This window comes from Catharus ustulatus, chromosome 3 (assembly GCF_009819885.2).
Source record: "Catharus ustulatus isolate bCatUst1 chromosome 3, bCatUst1.pri.v2, whole genome shotgun sequence".
NCBI lineage: Eukaryota > Metazoa > Chordata > Aves > Passeriformes > Turdidae > Catharus > Catharus ustulatus.
In genome coordinates this window covers 4,133,535-4,152,745 of record NC_046223.1, presented here as the reverse complement: position 1 = coordinate 4,152,745, position 19,211 = coordinate 4,133,535, and the positions used below count along the sequence as shown (strand labels likewise).

The window sequence follows — 19,211 nt, the reverse complement described above, 5'->3', positions numbered from 1 at the left end:
TGCCTCATCTCCATTTTTCTGACATAATGTATTGCCATTACTGTAGAGACAGCACCTAATAACTCCAGACTTGTCAATACATGGAGTTAACCCAGAAAAGTTGGAAGGAGATGAAGTTCAACAGGCATAACACCCTGAACATCAAACCACTGTAAAGCATTATAGTTAGGTGCCCACTGCCCACCTTGATCTGACTTCACCTAAACACCTATAAAATTTACTCTTATAAACACTGAATTTGCCTAGACAACATGGAATAACATTCTTTACCTTAAAATATTTGTCAGTAACATTCCATTAAAACTTAGTTGTAACCAAACCACAAAAAATTTAGTGATGGGAATAATACCTACTTCCCCCCTCACTTTCCAACTGGTTGAAAACCTGTCAAGTCTGGTGATATCCACAGCTGAGGTCACTTAAAAACAGGCCCATTTCTTAGTACCATGAGCAAGGCAGCTTTGTTACCTACAAATTCATGTCTTCTGCCTGACAGTAGTACCTGACTTGGGAGACACAAGCCCCAATCCAAGCCTTTTCTACAGACAGGAGTTCATCACATCTCTTACATCAGGGTTCCCAGTGCCTATCAAGACCTAACAGCGTAGCCTGCTCCTAGTAAGATTTTTCCTCTCTCCTAGTTTTCATGACATCTGTAAAGACACTGCTATCTTAAGACCTCATACTCCATTTTCCATCTCAATTCAAAAGTTATGGAAAGGGCACAGAAGAGAAAAAGCCAAGGACACAGAAAAATTGCCTAAGCCAGGCTAAACACAGTGCCTCCTCACAAAGGATTTATATATCTGCTGAAATGCTACAGGTATTTTATAGCTTTAACATGCACCTATTTCCAAAGGATATATGTGAGGTCAGTCTACACTGCTTTGAGGAAAAAAAAAGGGCTGTAATAAATACAAATTTACATTAAGCATACTTAAGTGCAGTGTATGAGTACAATGAAAGTTGATGCAAGCGACACTATTATAAATAAATAAAACTTAACTCCAAGAGTAATTTCTGATGCAAGAACACTGCTCTGTATCATGTCACCAGTACAATCCTTCATGACACAGCACTAAGTTCCCAGCAATGGGCATTCCTGAAGTAGGGAAATGATACTCCCTGTTCACAGCTAGAAATACAGAGCCAAAGCAGCTCAGTGACAGGGCCAGAACCAGCCAGGAGCCTACAGGGCAGCAAGGTGAAAGAATAAAATGGCACCAAGCATATTTTTATCTCAGCACAAGAGAAATGCAAACTCAAGGGCAAACTCTACACTAAGAAGAAATACAAGATCAAACTCTTCCATGAGTGTAGAGGGGGCCTTTTTATAACTCAAGATCCAGGCTTTGCCTCCGCCCAGAGGTGCAATGACACTGAAAAATGCCACAGGAGTTTTCAGAGGCTGGGAACAAGTGTGGCTGTGCCAGTGCCATGGAAATGTCCCAGGTGGGCCCAGAGCTCTCTCAAAAGCACCACTGACCCTTCATTAAAACACTGCCCTTCCCTAAGAGAGCAGACATGCAGCTTTTGTAGAATCTTATTTTCCCCTAATTTCTTCCCAGTTTTTAATTTCTACACCTGAGAGCAGGATACTCTTTAAAGTAACATGCAAATTTGGTTTTAAAATATATCAGACCCTGAAGTAATCTGTCTATATCCACAGGCACCTGCTCTGGAGACAGAATTTTTTTTAAGCTTATATCATTGTGTCATATGCAACCTGTGCATGAAAACACACAAATGAGGGAAGATAAAGACTAAGTGTCCTTCTGCCTTGGGATGATATAAGCAACTTCTGGGGGAAAGAATGAAGTGATGGGAAACACAAAGCAATTATGTCCAGGATTAACTGATTTTGCTGGTTAATCATTTCAAATCAAAGTGTGTTTGATGACACAGCTGTCAGAGTAATACTTCTGCACATGTGGGTTTTGAAATGTTGACTAAAATCAGACTCAAGAAAGAAGAGGATGAGGGGGGAAAACCTTCAATATGTATTAGGTGGCCTAAAGGAAATTATCACAAGAGGGCGAGTCTCAGTCTGGCAATCTCTGCTCCAGAAAGCTGTCTGGGGTTTGTTTGGGGTTAGAGTTTAATTAACTCTACCCTGACATTAGGCACAATTAATGTGCTGATGAACATGAGAACCCCACACTGTCACAGGATCTGAGAATAACTCTGCACATGTATTTGTGCAACACGTGCCTTAGGAACTCTTCCATACAGCCAGCAGTAGCAATAAAAGTCATGTGCATAGTGCTTTATATATTCTACAAGTTAATTATCACTCTTTTAAATCCCTGACATCAGTGCCACGTTGCTCTGAGTGTGGAGGAATAGGAATAAATTTTTTGAGTCAACTCTCCAAGTCCTTCCATACACTCCAGAGAAAAGCACAGTCCTTTGTCACCTGGAACAGGTGTCTTGCTTTTGTACTACTCCACAAAGGCAGGGAAAAAAAAACCACCACAAAAATACTCCTGAAAAACCCCTTTTGCAATACACATTCAAGAAAAGCAGCAGTTCAAGGCTCTGAAACAGATATTTGCTTCAACCAACGATTGCCTGGTGCATTTATTTACAAACATTATTGTGCTATTAAAGGAAGGACTCTGGTTTATGACCCATAAGACATACCTACAGTCATTTATGAGTAAGCTGAAGTCCATTAATTCAATTTCCTCACCCCAAGAGCTGACCTCATAACTCTCCTGAACAGACTGACCAACCATACACAGCTCTGAAGAGAAAGGTTATGGAACAGGACATAATAGAGGGGGAGGAAAACTAAAATAAACAATTTCAAGAACAAACAGATCAGGAGCAGACATTGATATCTCACCTAAGCCACTCAGATCCAAAAGTGAGAATAAAACAGGAAATAAAAATGTGCTGCCCATCTCTACAGCTGAAGGTCTGGAAATTAACACATTTAAATGTGTAGAAGAATAGCCTATATCCTACATTAATTCCTCTGGCTATCAACAAATCAAACAACAGGCCAGATTCCTGAGACACTTCCAAGCAGATAAAAAAGGAATAGGAAGAGATGACCAAGGCAAAATCAGCTGTGACCAGAAAGGATCAAGGAAAAGAGAAAGGGAGAGTGTCCCAGTGCATGGTACAAATGACTCTGGGTTACCAGTATTTTTAAATGCTACCCATGGATGGTGCCCAGCAGTGACTTGCTTTCCAGGAGACTGCTCCTGCAAATTCCTCAGAAGAAAGACTGGCCCTAACCTGGCTGTCCCAGTGTCTTGTGCATCACACCAGTCTCAGCTTAAGAAAATCATTTTCTTGAAGGGCTTTTAATATCACCTTTTAAAGTCCTCTACCTTTTTATTTACTGACTTAGGGCCAATTCTCTACTTTCCTCCAGTTCTACAGCCCCAAATGAGTAATGTGGCTGTTCTATACTTACTCCATCAAGTTGCCTCCTAACTGGTTGTCCAACCTCAGATCTCACATTAGCAATATTCTTTGGTTTCTACTTTTAAATAAAGAGGTTTCAACTTGACAAACAGAAAACGCCACAAGGAACTTTGGGATCCTTACCAGCCAGGCACAGCAGAACACAGGCACAGAGGTTCAATGGACAAATCCAGAATTAACTACCCGCCAGGGAAAGGTTTCAAGGTCTGTTTTTAAGAGTGGGTCCCTCAGACTACATGCAACAACAGTGAGCAAAAAGTGCCACCTCCATTTGATTACTACAGACTAGTAGAGACTATCACAAAGATAATTAGTGAAGAGGGTGAAAACTTTGGTTTAGCTCCTTTCTGACCATATGTATCAGAGCACCACCATGACTGGCATGAGATGGAACCTTTTACTCCATGACCAGAAGAGCTTGTGTTTTAATAAATCACATATAGATAATGTTTCTTAGAAAGAGCTGCAGTGAAAAATCATATCAACAGATTTTTTAAAAGAAAAGCAGAGCAGCCTGTCCTCAGCTCTTCTGACAGATGAGGCTCATGACACTGCCTTATTAAGGTTGACTTCTATACTGGGTTTGCCTCAGATTTTCTGAGACATTGAACATCACCAAATACAACCTGAAAACTTTTGCACATCATTATTTCACTTGCCTGAATCTTCTCAAAAATTTCTGCCAAAATGCTCTGAAACACAAAGCTAAGAAATATGGACTCCTTCTAGCAGAGGCTAAATATTCTTGAACATTTCTTTCACTTGGGTCAAAGTGCCTAAAGTCTAGTTTAACAAAGGTATAAGATGTGGGGACAGTCCCTAAGAAGAATTCTTGCCACCCCTCAAATCAGGCAGATCCCAGGCCTGGGGAAAGCAGAGCAGGAGCAAAGGAGAAGGGATAGCAGAACTCCAGTTTCCACAAGGTCAGCAGACTCATGAGCTGTGAATTCCATAATACACAAAGTGTACTCAGACTGGAACTAAACAGGATTACCCAGACAATTAGAACTATGAACTCCTTCAGGCTGAGCTACAAATGAAAGGGAGAAAGTTCCCATCCCATTTGCAGTGAACCCCTGAAATAACCTGAAAGAGTTAAGACACCCCCTTTTCTGAGGGCAGAGAAACTACATCTGCCACAAGTGAACAGGTTGGAAAGAAGAGAGTTGAAGGTAAAATGAGTGCTGAAAGACAAAAAATCAAAAATGGAATCGATCTTCACAGAACTGCAAAATGAAATTCCCCTTGCTCAATAGGAATGTGCAAGAAGATACCCTTCACTATTAGAGTTGTTGAACTTTGATGATGGGTACTGCAGGACAGACATCATTGTTCTGCTGATCAGACTGCAAGTTTAAAAGATCTGCCTTGAGTGGGATTTCTCAGAAGTCTGTCCTACCCCAACCCATTTCTCAGCATATCCTCACAAACAGGCTAATGATCCTCTTACTGCATTGGTTTGCATGCGTCCTTGAAGGTTGCAAGCTAAACAGCCAAGAAAGAAAAAAAGAGAGAACTTGAGATCAAAGGCAGTAAAAGACCAACCAGGAAGATTTCAACCATAGCCAGAGAGTTCTTGTGTGTGATGCTGAGAAAATTGAGACCAGTCTGCTCATCAGCATAAATGCTACATTCTGATTTTGAGAGAAAACTGGAATTATAATTCCACATTTCATTTAGTAAAGTTCAGAGATGCTGAGCTCAAACTTAGCTGAATTCACTGGGGAGGTATTATGAACATCTGACAGCATGGCACTGCAGACTGAAAATTAGGTCCAAGGTATCTAATTGGAGATTAAAAAATTTTCTTTTTTTTCAGATCTACAACAGCCGAACTGGAAACATTTTGTCATTTAATGAGTCTCATAAAATTAAAAAGTGCTTATGAAGCATTTACTTTCTAATAGATCAAAGACTGCATAGTTCAAAACAGAATGAAATAGTTAATTGTGTGAACTATTTCACTGAGGTATTGTTAAAGAACAAAATAGTCTTGAGCATTCAAACACTGGAGTGAAGAAAGCACACAGTGCACAAGCCAAATTCACAGTTAACTTCCCTTTCCCAAAGAATGCTCATTTATTTAGAAGTCGTTTTCTGGCTTTCACTTTGCCATGTATCCACCAGCAGTACAAAGGGCTCCAAAACTCCACTAACAGATGTCATCTATGATTTGAACATCAGATCTTCCCAGGCAGGCATCTAACCAATCTGCAGCAGATCCAAATCTTATTTTCCCCACACTTAAGTTATAAAGAGCTTTCCAACAGCATTAACCAAGTTCAGGCTTTCCCAACTTACCAAATATTAACTCGTAAAAATGGTAAATTCCATCTCCTGTGCTCCATAAGACCAAAACCACAACTTACCCTCACCGAGATAAAATACTTGTAAATAGCCCATAGCTGATACTTGTTTACTACATCAAGATAAGCAACAAAGAAACAACAAAGTCTAACATGTTGGACTTGACCTCTTGACTCCAGCCTGAAAGTGTTCATAAAAAAAAACTCTTCAGTTTTAGTCCTCTCCACACAGAACAATGGTTACTCATTTTTCATGTCCTCACTAATGTACTGAAGTGGCAGGCTTGCGCACAGCTTAAAAACAAGTAAAAAAAGGCGGGGGGGGGGGGTAAAGTTACTTAAAATAACTTCTGAAAAATTCCAAGTCGTTTATTTGTTTCATCTCAGCTTATCCAGAATAAAGATGCTCTGATGTTATATTTACTTGTAAGGTTAAAGGGCATATTCCTGATAATGTTCTTTAAACATTCTAAACAGATAAAGAAGACTGCAAATTCCCAGAGCATTCACTCTGAGCTCAAAAATGCCTTAAGACAAAGTGCTCTAAGAGAAAGGCATCAAAAAAAATTTAGAAGACCTGGGTTCTATTTTGCTGCTCACCTGGGGTAGTTCTGTAGCCTCTCAGCAATGCTACCTGTCAGGAGGTTTGCTGCAGTAATCCAAAGCTTAGAAAAAAAGATAGGGCTAGAAAATTGGAATCTTAGCCCTCAATTTAGGTAGAATTCACCTTAGCAGTATAGTTAACTTTAAAGTGAAAGTAAATAGTGTGAGCCAGAGAGAGATCAGTCAAAATCTTTATGTAAAGTACACATTATCACTGGGGAAGATAAGAAAGCCTTTAAGCAAGAAATGAAAACAAACCAATTTTTGAACATAAACCATCATTTTAACTTACTACAGCGTGCCAATTACAGCCCTCAGAAAATATCAGCTCAGCTGTGCTCTGGCTCTTGAGCTACTAAAAAACTCAGTTATGTCTGTTTTGTTCCCACTACATGCCAGACAAAAACAAGGACAGAAATCAGCCAGGGCAAATTTCAGCCCTGGAGATGGGCAATTCCTGGGAGAAGTTTTTCTTCATACTCAAATTTCCTTACCCTTCTCAGTCTAGCAACACATTCTGCTACATTAAGTTTAACCCCTTACCAGAAGGGTTTCACCTGTGAACCTGATTTATTAAGTATTTATATTAACTTATTCATTTATTATACTTCAAACTCTCATCACGAAAAGCTTCTAGAACCTGGGTATCATCACAGCAGAAGGCACGAAGTCAGTTCTTCCCAAGCCTTCCCCTTCTCTCACTTCTCTCTAGAAATACAAGAGCACAGCTGTTCAAAGCCAGACCAGCAGTCAGGGAGAAGCAGCTACAGAGGCTCAACACAAGAAAACTTGAGGAAGCAAGACTTCAGCCAATTACCAGCTGAACCAAGCACACACATGGCCACAGCCACAAAAAAGACTGATGCAATCAGTCACATTTATCTCACACAGATTTTAAGAGCAGCTATATCTGCTCAGTGCCTTGTGAACCCAAAACTACACACCAAGAGCAACAGATAATTCTAAAATTTGCTTTCTGACCTGGAATAGCGTTACGGAATACAACAGTATTAGGAAAAGTAAAGTTATAGGACAACAATAATCTCTTTGACTTTAGAGCTTTACACCTTGATCCCAAATAGAATTTGTGAACAGCAGATTGGATGGTGGGAGCAGTATTATATCCAACCCCAAGGCATAAAAAAGTGACAGGTCTTGCAAAGCCCAAGCTCCTTAATTGATCCTAATGCTTTTTCAATTTAGAAACTGAAGATAGTGTGCAGAGGAAATGGAATTCTAAGCCTTCCACCTGCCTGTCTGATCTGGAGTGGTTGACGTGACCTCCTGTCCACTTCACCAAGCTCAGGCCCAGCATTTCTCCACAGCTGGATCATCCCCACAGTGCAGGGGCAGCAGGCACTAGATGAGGCTTGTGGGTGACAAGTAGCAGATTTTGGTGCTGTTCCTCAGAGAGGGGTTCATGTGAATTGTCAGTACCACATCTGTGTAACCACTTCAGTTACTGATGAGGCACACAGCTACAAGAGGCTCAGGATAGGAAGCCCATACATGGACTGGTTTTCAAGTCTGTATCATCACAGTTTTTGTCAGACTGTTCTGCACACCTGGCCACAGTGTCCTTCTCAAAGCTGGTAAACACTTTCTGTAATGTTACTCCACACAACATGAAATTCCTTAAATGCCTCTCATGCTTTGGTTTGAATGCTTCCAGCATTCCCATTTCAAAATTCTCAGTGGTTTAAAACTCAGCTAGAAAAATTTTGCTTTGGGCTGAACCTTGGTACAAGTCATAAGAAACAACAACCACTCATGCTTCACAAAAAAAAGTCAGCAGGACCATCTTTAAACTGCAACCCAAAACAGCAGGGACAGAAACAATGAGGATAGAGGCTGCCTCAGTGCACAGGTGATGTGGAAGGACTGAACTCCCGCTCTCACACACAGTGAAAAGGAATGATGCATAATAAACATCATGGTGTGAGCCTGGCTTTTCTGAAGAGCCCTGGTAGCACAGCAGAGCCAAAGCTCTCATTATGGTCAATTGTGTTTTACAGTTACACGTTGTAGTTCACTACATCTTATTAGAGCCTATCGTTTCACTAGTGAGTTTGTGCATGTCCATTACATCAGAGACCACAGAGGTTCACATTCATCACCATCCTTTTTTGAAAACCCTCCAGTAGATCAATTTCATAGAAAACTAAGACTCCAAAGGGGTTACTGACTACTCTGTAGCAAATACTTGTCAAAGTCACTGAATGTGCATTTGTCTGAATGCCTTCACACAGCCAGAGTGACAGAGGAGACTCCCTTCCCCTGAAACCTTGAATTTTATGAGGCTTCTACTGCTAAGAACGCTACAGGCAAGACAAGGAGGGCTGAGGGGTGGGAAATATGCAGATATACACACAATGCACAGTCAACAATGACTTAATTCTAGAATTCTTCATCACAGTGTGGCTAAATTGACATCAACTCACAAAGCTGCCCGTGAAAGCACTCACCGAACACAACAGGACTCCAGCAGTCACACATTCCAGGTAACACCTGTACACTGCCAAGTAACACCTTTAACCCAAAATACAGGTTTTTCTCCAAAACTTAGCCATTTCTTATTACTGCAGGCTTCAAGCTGGCAATTTTAAGTCTTTTTACCAGCTAGCCTACAACAGGTTATGCAGTGAACATCCACTGTGCATGGATAACACATCTTTTAATTCTATCTATGCAATTACTATTTGGGAACAAGCACTCTAATAATTTAAGCGGTCGCCTGATGACTTGGACTTCCAGTATGGAGACTCAAATCATTGTTAGCTTGACCTCTGCGTATACACGCGGAAATTCCTTGGTAGCTTACAAAAAATAAAACAGTAATTGCAATGACAAGGCTGCCTTTTCCTATCCTAAGGAAAACGTTAACCAAAAGAAAATGTTTTCTCAGGCAAGTCATTCAAGCCTAGTTCCTGAACAGAAAGAACCTGTATCAAGAGACTGTTTGGTACTGCAGACAAGGTCAGTTTGCTGAGCCTTTGAAAAATGTGTTAGCTCATTACTGCAAATAAAACTTCACACCACAAGTTGTTTGGATTCTGATGTTCCCTCTCTCCTTGAGAGTGTTTATCACAGGTTTACAGGGGTCAGGCTCACACCTTTGGCTGCTGGACAGGCTGAAAGCAGTGGCATGAGAGCGAGACATAAGCGAACAACAGTGCTTACACATGAACTGCTCCTTGTCCCTCCAGTTGTTGCTGTCGATGTCTTTTACGCAGCCAAGCTCACAGCAAAAACACAAGAGGTCTGAAAACAACTCCTCAACAATCCTCCTGACACTCAAGCTGCCTGCCTTCTTTCCCAGCCATTCCTCCACCACAGCTCGAGTCTCACGATGCCTCTGTGCCTCCAGACACCACTCGCACACAGACTTTCTGGGGCACCTGCTCCTCCACGCACAACTGAGACACAAACACCCGGTGTTGTACTGCCGGAGGAGAACTTATCCTGCTTTCCTTCTCTGCAGGCTTTGACCAAGGCAACTCTTCTTTTTAGCCCCCCTTTCCCCTGAAACTGTCCCAGGCATAACCAGCATGCCAAGAGACAAACCCCAGCTCTCTACCAAAGCTGAAGGGGAAAGCGCACTCCTTTCCTACGTGAGGCCATACAAACAAAGGGCTGGGAAGCAGCAAGGGAACGCAGATGTGATGTTTAGACAAGCCTCATGCCCTAATGAGCCAAGAAAGAAGAGCAGCTTCTGCAGATGAAGTAAAATGAGCAAGGGTACCCATAGTGCATGCCCTGGGAGAACACATCCAGAGCTTGACAACTCCACCAGAACAAGACAGACAACGAGAGGAGCAGCAGCCAGAAGGAAAAGGAGAGGCCGGGAGGAGGAGACGGGAGATAGAACGAGAGAACAGGTTGAAACAACTACGTTAGGAGGACAGAAGCAGCAACATGCACAGCGAAACACGGGAGGCGGCAGAGGAAGACGCTCCCGAAAGGAGCCAGCTCCGCACAGCTCGCACCGGCCAAGTGCGATCAGGCAGGAGAGCCCTCGGAGAAAGTTTGCCCGGCATTGAGCCACCGCTCCGGCACCGCTGCCGGGCTCGGGCAGCGCACGGCGGGGACACCTCGGTCACCGCCCCGCACCTGCCCTCCGCACCGAGCGGGGCAGGGCCCGGAGCCCTCCCACCCCAGCGAGCCGTCACCCCGCCGTGCCCCTGCCGGGGGGAAGCGGGGGCTACTCACATCGTCCCACTTGACGAATTTGACGCCTTTCTTGAGGGTTTCCGAGACGCAGACGGGCTTGAGCTGCAGAGCGTGCACCCCTGGCTGTGCCCCGGCCATCTGCACCGCATGGACGCGCTCGCTCTGCCCCGGCGCGGAGAAGCCGCGGGAAGCGGCCGCTGCAGGAGGGACGCCGGAAACCCGGGAGAGAGGCCGGCACAGGCGTCGGGAGCGGGCAGGGAGGCGGCTGCCCGGGCCGACAGGCTTCACTGGCGCTGGCCCAAGGAGCTGGCGCGGCAGCGGCCGGGGCGAGCCATGCGGCGGCACATCCTCTATATACCGCCGGCCCGCCCGCTCCTCACACACACGCACGCACGCAGGGCACGGAGCCGCGGCGCTGCCCGCTCCGCTCCCTCCCTCCCCTCCTTCCTCGCCGCTCCTCCTCCCGCCCCGCCAGGCTCGGCCCCCGAGGTTCCCCCGCGCCCAGGGCAGCGCCGGCGGCGCCGCGGCGCCACCTCCCGGCCGTGGCCACCGCCAGCTCCTGGCCAGCGGCCACCTCCCGGCTCCTCCGGAGGGCACAAGGACGGCAGGGAGACGCTGGGAATGGGAGATCCAGCTCCCTTCTCCGCGGGCTCCGGCACCGCGCCGAAACGGCCAGCAAGGGAGCGAGGGCAAGTGTCCGTACCGCGAAGCGGGTGAGCACGGAGTCACACAGTGGGTGGTGGTGGTGGAAGAGACCTCTGGAGATCACCCAGTCATATCCCTGCTCCTCCACACCTGGAGGAGGTGACCCAGGAGCACAGACAGGTGGGTTTGGGATGTCTCTAAAGAGGGAGATCCCACAGCCCGCCCCAGACAGCTGGTACTGTCCTCTGCCACCTTCAGCATCGAAGTTCTCCGTCATGTTGACTGAAACTTTGTCTTCTGCTTTTCCAATAACTCTTCCCTCAAAAGTAAAAGGACAGCGCTGAGCCTGCACAGCAATGCCAAAAGAAGAACTTCTGACTGAAAGAATGGCACAAACAACTCCCAAAGCGTCATGCTTTAAACACACAGCAATTGCTTTACCACAGCTTTTTGATCTCCCAAGATGAAGAGGCTTCCTCAGAACAAAGGCATGTGACCTTAATTCAGTTTTAGGTATACTCAACTCAAAAGGCATAAAGAAGGCAAATCATCCTCTCACCCAGCAAAATCCCAAATGCAGAGGTTTTCAGGAAATGTTATTGAAGAACAAAGTTTTATGTGCTCCACCAGTAACCTTCTCTCTGTTAGAGCCCCTGTGCAAAGAGATAAAGCATCAGATGACACAGTGCATGAGATGCCTAATTTCTCTGTAGAGGTTTCCAACTGACCCTTGGGATTTAGAGGCAGCAGGCCAAATTTCTGCTAAAGACAAAGCAGATGACATAGAAGTGTCTTTGTATGCATTTTTAACTTAGCACTGTTTTGAAATATCATTCCTCTAAGCATTTTTTCTTCAATCCGAGCATGGAGATGTTGGTTCTTTTTTATAATTAAAAAAGCCACAAAACTGGCATATTGGACTGCTGATTTGCTCTTATTATAAAGAGTTGCTAAAGCTTTTCCTCTGGGCCTTGTTCAGATCCTTCCCCTCCAAGAAAAAAAAAAAAAACTTGTGCTGGTCTTTAGTGGGAGGTGAAGTTGCTCCTTTACAATAGCCCATGTACACAGCATACACATTTCAAGGCCAGTTAACCCATTTCATCTATTTTCTGTTCTTCCTAACCTTCTGTGCAAATGTGGGTGCCACATCAGTCAGGATGTGAGCCTGCTCTCTCCCTGCTGTGCTTTAATACCCATTTGCCATGACTCAAAGAAACAATGGCCAATTTTGCCCTTGGCTGCACTGATGTATGGGGTTGCTTCCATGATGGGGGGAAAGGGAGAGATTTTTCAGGGCCATTTTCACAACTGCCTTTTCATCTCATTTCATATAGCACACAAAAGAATGAAAACACTACTGCAATCCCCAGAAAGTAAGAGCAGAGAGTACTGATGCTACAGTACTTACTCATGATCCTTTAAGCTCTTTCATTCCCAGTAGTCTACTGAAAGCAGATCTCGGAAACATGTAAACCTGCCAGGGATGGTGGCAGTTCTCAACAAATTCATAATCCACTTGCATTTGGCCTAGCCTCATTTACAGTCTTTGTTAGGGAAAAACAAAACAAAGTTTCTGATACCTCAAGACTCAGGATGATGCCATAGGCTCCCAGCAGCCATTGAGCTGAACATGGAAGAAGTGGCCCTATGGATTAGGATTGGCTCTGATACTGATGCCTGTCATTACAGATAGAAGACTTTTGTCTGGAGCAATTTTGTGGTTTTTCAGACTTGAATACTTTAATCTGATGTTTTTTGTCTGAAGAGCAATATGCCTTCTATATGGCAGGTATCTAATGAATTTTCCATCAAAAGGAAGAAAGGGCACAAAAGGAAATGGCATTGTGCCTGGGCCTTTTAAACAGCTCTAGAAAGTGCATATGATTCAGCCTGTGCTGAAATCCTGGGCTCTGAGAAATCAGTGGGAATTTTAGTTTCAACCCAGATAGCTGGCTCATGTGTTACTGCTATTGCTTAACTGGCATCTGCTCCAGAAAGGAACACATTTCTTGGTATCTAGTGCATATTGCAAACACCAATTCAGAGTGTCTCACTCTAGTTCCTTTCCACAAAGCTCAGGGATTAGTGATCTGGAAACCAGCAGGATTGTTATACCCAGAAAGAGCACAGAGATCTTGTCCTTGAAGGACTGGACCAAGCCTCACAAAATAGCCAGACACCTTCCTCCAAAGCCTCAGTTAAACATCTAAATGCCTATTTTCTGTTTCTTCCTCACTCAGCCTCTTTTAGTTCCAAGAGCAAAGGAAACACAAGTTGTTATTCCAAATGACACAAATCAGATGTGATACCTGCTGGTCTCATGTTGCTGCAAGAACTGTTTCAGGATATTCTCATTTCTCTAGGTTCAAACATCTCAGCCTAGACAATAAAGGGACTGCCTTGCATAGATAACGCAAGTTGCTTGAATACAATATATCCATAAAGCATGATTTTTTTATGTAAGGGGCTTAGGTACCAATAGTTCACTTCCAGGGGAATAACTGAATACACTATGTTTTAGATACACATCTGGAAATGTGTGTAAACAAACCAGGAAAGCAGCAATAAAACATAAATAACAGATGGCTTTGACCAAAGTCAGGTCCAAATGAAGACATGGCAAAAGCTACACAGAAAGACTATGTGAAGCGATGAGAAATGTACTAAAACCTGAATTAGCTACTTTAAATTTGGGTTCAGAGAAATATATATAAAAATCATTGACTTGCTATCCTGGAGTTTATTGGTATCAGTCTAGATTTTGAAGAGAAGCAGGGGCCTCAGCCTTGCAAATGCTTCACTGCAATGGTGCACCGAACATGCTAAGAGTTAGATGTAAGTGTTTGTAGGATTTGGGATTAAAGATAAACTCAGCTTTACCAGAGGTACACTAACCTAACTACATTTTAAATTGGGTCAAATTATACTCTATCAGTAGAAGCAGGATCATTAAGTTCTCTAGAGCAACTACCTAGAAAAGAAATACAGAAAATGTGACCTTCCCTCTCTGATTAAAGCTCAGTCCTGATAAAAAGCTCCTCCCACATCACACAGACAGCAAAGCTCACACCTGATCAAGGAGACAGGAGCGCCACAAGGTGTGGTAAAGCTAAGAAATGACACCTTCCAAACGCACAAGTTACTCATTTACTGAGAGAATTAATCTGCTAATTCTTCCTTAAACTCATGGCCAGAGGCCATTGAAATCTGTTTATGTTTAATCTGCTTCCTTTACAAGTTGCCATACATGCAGAACAGCAGTCAGATACAGCCTTTATCTTTACAAGGGAGCCTGATAACTTTTGTGGCACAGCCTCTCAATCAGGTGACTCTTGAAGAGTGAACATAAAATTCTGGCACACAAACCACTACCATAGCAACAAAGACAGCCTGGCAACAGCAGCTGCTACACAGAAATGGGAAGGGGAGGGGAATCTAGTACAGGAGCCCATTTCCTGTTGAAATAATTTCAATTTTCCCCTCACATCAGAACCAAAAGCGTCCTTAAAATATTGGGAGAACACAGATGAATGCACAATGATGGAAATTATGACACAAACAGTATTTGTGTAAATGAAGTGGCTGGGTCACTGCTACACTCACTGGGACCATATTTTATTTTGGATAGATTTTGACCTGATGCACAGCTGACACCTGTGGAACTTCATGTCAGAAACAGTCAACACTCCTCCAGAAGACACCCTGTGTGAAGAATGAACCCTGAATGGTTTGGACAGAACATGTTGCTAACAGAATTCCTCACTCACTGAGGCCTCTTACCCTGATTGTCCACTGGTTTGAGAGGTCCGTCCCTGATCTGCTCCATCCCATGGGCCCCTCTCCATTTCCCTCAATGAGCCCTGACACTCCCTGCCTAATTAACCTCTGCTAAAAGAGCCCCAAACTACTGTCAGTAACCCCAAAATCACTGCAATTCTTGCAGCAGTTAAAATGGCATATTAACAAGTCAGCATTCCCCAGGAAGTGTTAATTCATCTTTTATGTACTATACTCTGTTCTCGCTTCCCTGTTAAATTTACAGCATAATACTTTTTTTTTTACAGATTGTTAAAACCAGTGCATGAAACATACAACACATTTAAGAAAGTTAAAGGTAATTATGAAAGATTTCATGGCCTACCAGGTTTGTTAAATAACAAGTAGGGTAAACTGCCAAAGGTCCACTGACTTGAAAGCTGTGCATTTGTTTATCCCAGTATAATGTATGCACCTTTGCCTTTTTTTGTTTTCTTCTAGCTCTTAACTTTTGTCCCAGCTGTATAGGCAGATTAGAACCCTCCCCACAGCAGATTCTCACCTGCTTTAGTTGACATTCAAGTTGAACTGAGGTGAACGACAAGACAAAAATACCAAACACGTTGCAAAGCAGAAATTGCTGTGAAAATCCCCAGCCCTTTCACAGACCTGAAATTACATGCTGTGGATGAGGTAGCTGCTGCATGAATGGGACCTCTGTGCTTCATGCAAAGAGAAAAACGCTGGTTTGTGCTTTTCTTGCAGTGTCTGAAAATTATAGAAAGCTCATGGTATCTCTCAGAGGCACAAAGATGTTTCTGTATTACATGCCCAGCATGCACATAATGAGTCAGCATACACTTCCTCTGGATTCCCATCTGTAATTCCCAGTAACTTTTTGCATGTATTGCTATGACTGAGCAATATTTAACTAACAGCTCTCAGCTCTATTTCCCATTACCATGGTGGAGTCATGTCCCATGGTATCTAACTCATTTAGGTCTATCTTGGAAGTTTAGTACAGTTTAAAAAAATTAAAGCTGGCAGCAGAATGGTTTGTCTATGTTTAGAACTCATTCAAACGCTAAAAAGTTAGAGGAAATTTGTGTTTTATCTCTTGCATGAGAAGTCTGACATTTTCAATTTTTAGACTTCCTAATTGCTCTTTTACCTCATGATACTCCTAAATTAATACAAAAGTAGTTTGGTGGCATACTTTCCCTTGAAGCAGATCATTTGCAACTTGATGCCTTTTCCACCGACTTTTCTCTAAGCTCACTTCAGAAACACTCTTATAATACCCTCTCTTGTATCATCAGGCTTTCTTTACCATTCTAGTTATTTTACAGAACCTGCAGTTGTAAAGGTGAAAGCTCCACAACTGATAAAAGATTAGTCAGAAAGCAATAGAACACCATCTATGTAGCTGAAGACACTTTGTTTCAGCTGCGTTTCTAAAATTTAGAACAATTTTCTTCTGATGTAGGTCTTGGAGCCACATCTCCTACAGTGAATTCAAACTCCTAATAGCAGAAAAAACCCAATTTCCCGTTACACTTCAGAAAAGCTGGTTTAAACTTAATTCAGTTCTTAATATTGCTAATCTGGTCACTAATAACACACTTAATGGAAGAAAGGACTTACAATCAATGAGCTGTCCCAGCCCAACTTCCAGGGGAACTAAGCACAAGTGTCCTCCATAATCATAAAGCTGAACAATAAGCTCAAAGCTATTACGGTCTATCCAAATGCTCTTACTAAAACCCACAAAAACTATTTTCTAATGTTTATTGCATTCTACTGGAAAAAAATAGAGCACCCCTCACCAGGAACTAAGTTTCCTAGGATTTCACATGAGAGCTCCAAAGCACAAAATGCAGGTTCAGGAATGGCTCTGCTGATGGTCCTGTCACTGTGTGGCAAGGAAAAGCACTAACTACAGCTCCTGGCTGCCTGGGAAGCAATCTGCTCTAACAGGATGCCTGCTGAGCAATCAGAAACATCATTTACCAACCTCTCAACCAGGAGACATTGTCAGAGAAAGCAAGGAGGTTAAACAGGGGAGGAAAAATGCCTTTTAAAAGGCCACATCTTGATATTTATCAGCAAAACACAGCCAGGAAGAAGAGAAGGGAAAAACAGCCACTGTCTATTCCATAGCACTGCAAGATCAAAGTGCTGGTTGCCTTCTACACATTTTGTATCAGGTATTTGGCTCCACAATACCCAAAAGTCCTCTTGCTCCAGCCAAAGTGATAACAGGTTAAACTGAAAAGCCCCAATCATACTCTGGTTGAAGTTATTCCATGAGCTTTGGTGCAAGTTCAGAAAGGCACTCTGAAAGCAAATAAATTGGTTTGTAATGATCTTTTTTGAGATTATACAACAGTTTTGATGAAACAGCTGATGAATTTAAGTTTCAACATTCATTTTCCCAGTAGTCTTGTAAACACATAAAAGGTCATGACATAATTTCAAATAAGGAAAAGCAATTATTGTAAGGAAACCTTATGTTTCAGAGCAGCCAGCAGCTAAAGACCTATGAGCAAAACAAAGCTGAGTGAACGTCACAGGCTCTAATAAACACTTCAACTTCTCTACACAATGACACTTGCAGCAGTCATAAGGAATACTTGGCATAAGTGCTCATTTGAATTAACATTCCCCCACCAGTGTTACCACACAGAAATCTCAGATCATCTACCAGCACATTGTCTGCTTATAAAATTAATCTGACTATAGATGCCAATTAAAGTATATATTTTTAAGACAGAATAATAGCCATTATTCACTTTTAGAGTACCACGAATATGTTAATGGATTTCTACACTTATGATACCCAGGAATTCTAGCAGGAGTGCAGCCTCCTTTTTCGCACATTCTTAGCGGCGTGGACTGTTTGTTACAGTCTCAGAGACACAAAGGAAGCGTGCTCAGAGCAAGGATTATCACTGCCCTAAGAGACCATTATCTCTCAAGAAGTCTCAGATAAGCTGAGACCCAAGTCTGGACTTCCAAGAAACCTAATCAAATAGTGTTTCTTCTGTTCTCCTCCATGCCTTACAACACTGATAAAAAAACCAGATGTTTCAGATATGATACAGTAGCAAGAATCAACAGAGCAGTGTAGAGAAAAGGTCTTGTGAGTAGCATTATATAAATTCCAATGAATGAGTAGTGTTGAATAGACACTGGTACCAAGTCTGTCAGATTTGCAGTCATTGATGCCATCTCAGAGCTGGCACAATAGGACCTATTATTGAAGTAGGGTTTAAATTAAAGCATAGCTGCCTTGCAGACTAGTTCAGAAATAAAATAGAAGGGAAACAGCAATGTGACTTCAGCTTGGCATTTCAGACAGTCACCACAAGTTCAATAATGTAAGTTGATCACTACAAAGCCAGAGCAATACAGTGCTGCTTCAAATCCAAGGGCGTGATCACAGCACTGATCCTCCTCGGCATTGCACTGATTTCCATTAAGTTGTAGGTACCGATTCCCTTTCAGGATCGGTTCAGGAAAGCTGATTTTGAACTGAAATACGCTTAACGAGGACCTTTTCACATGCAAATTAGTGATTGGAATCCATTTTTTCAGGAGATGCAAAGTGCTGCCATATGACTGTGTTCTCAAAGGTGGGCTCTACAGTCTGTGAAACAGCAATTTCAGAGTCAGAGCTCCTTGCCTTCCTCTGGCACTGTTCATCAGTGAAAACTTCTCACCTAAAAATGGACATGACTATTACCTGATAAGGGTCCTGCAAGCTGTAATGAATATCTAATTGTACCATGGAATAGCACAAAAATGCCAGCTTTATTGTAGAAAAACAAAAACACGCCAAGCTTTGGCAGTAGAGACACAGGCATTGGTTTGGGAGCAGTTTGCTCCCTGGTAGAAAGATTTCCCTCTATTATTTTTGTGGAAATAATCAGGCCTTTCATTTACACAAAGTGTGAAGGTAAGGAACTAAATCCCATCTGTGGCCTCTTCTGTGGATGAAGTCTCTGCACCCAAGACCCCCATACTTAATTCCTCATTTTCCCACACTGGGGAAAATCCATGCCCCAGCCCATGCCCCAGTACTTGGCATGAGATCATCTCACTTGGTGGTAGAAGTGTTTCAATATCAGATTGATAGAGGGGAATAATTCTAGTTATTGTGGGCACATGGAAAACCTTTGGAGTCACTAGGCAAGTTCAAACCAAGCTGCAAAGATCCAAGACTACAGAAATTGCTCAGAGCCTCCAGGAGGATAATCCAACAGTACTCTAATACCCTATCACTCACTGGTA

The 19,211-nt window shown here is 42.9% G+C and overlaps 1 protein-coding gene across 4 annotated transcripts in view; it reads right to left on the bottom strand.

Moving 5' to 3' along the window:
- Positions 1–10,976, bottom strand: part of PLCB1 (phospholipase C beta 1) — a 331,098-nt gene extending 320,122 nt beyond the window's left edge. For 2 of the 4 annotated variants that reach the window (XM_033055241.2, XM_033055243.2), the window contains exon 1: positions 10,557–10,930. In XM_033055241.2, coding sequence (XP_032911132.1) covers positions 10,557–10,655 — 99 coding nt within the window. In that variant the 5' untranslated portion in view covers positions 10,656–10,930. Of the gene's footprint in view, positions 1–10,556 lie in introns of all 4 variants that reach the window. The other 2 variants (XM_033055240.1, XM_033055242.2) reach the window with 2 other exon arrangements.
- Between the last annotated feature and the right edge of the window lie 8,235 nt (positions 10,977–19,211).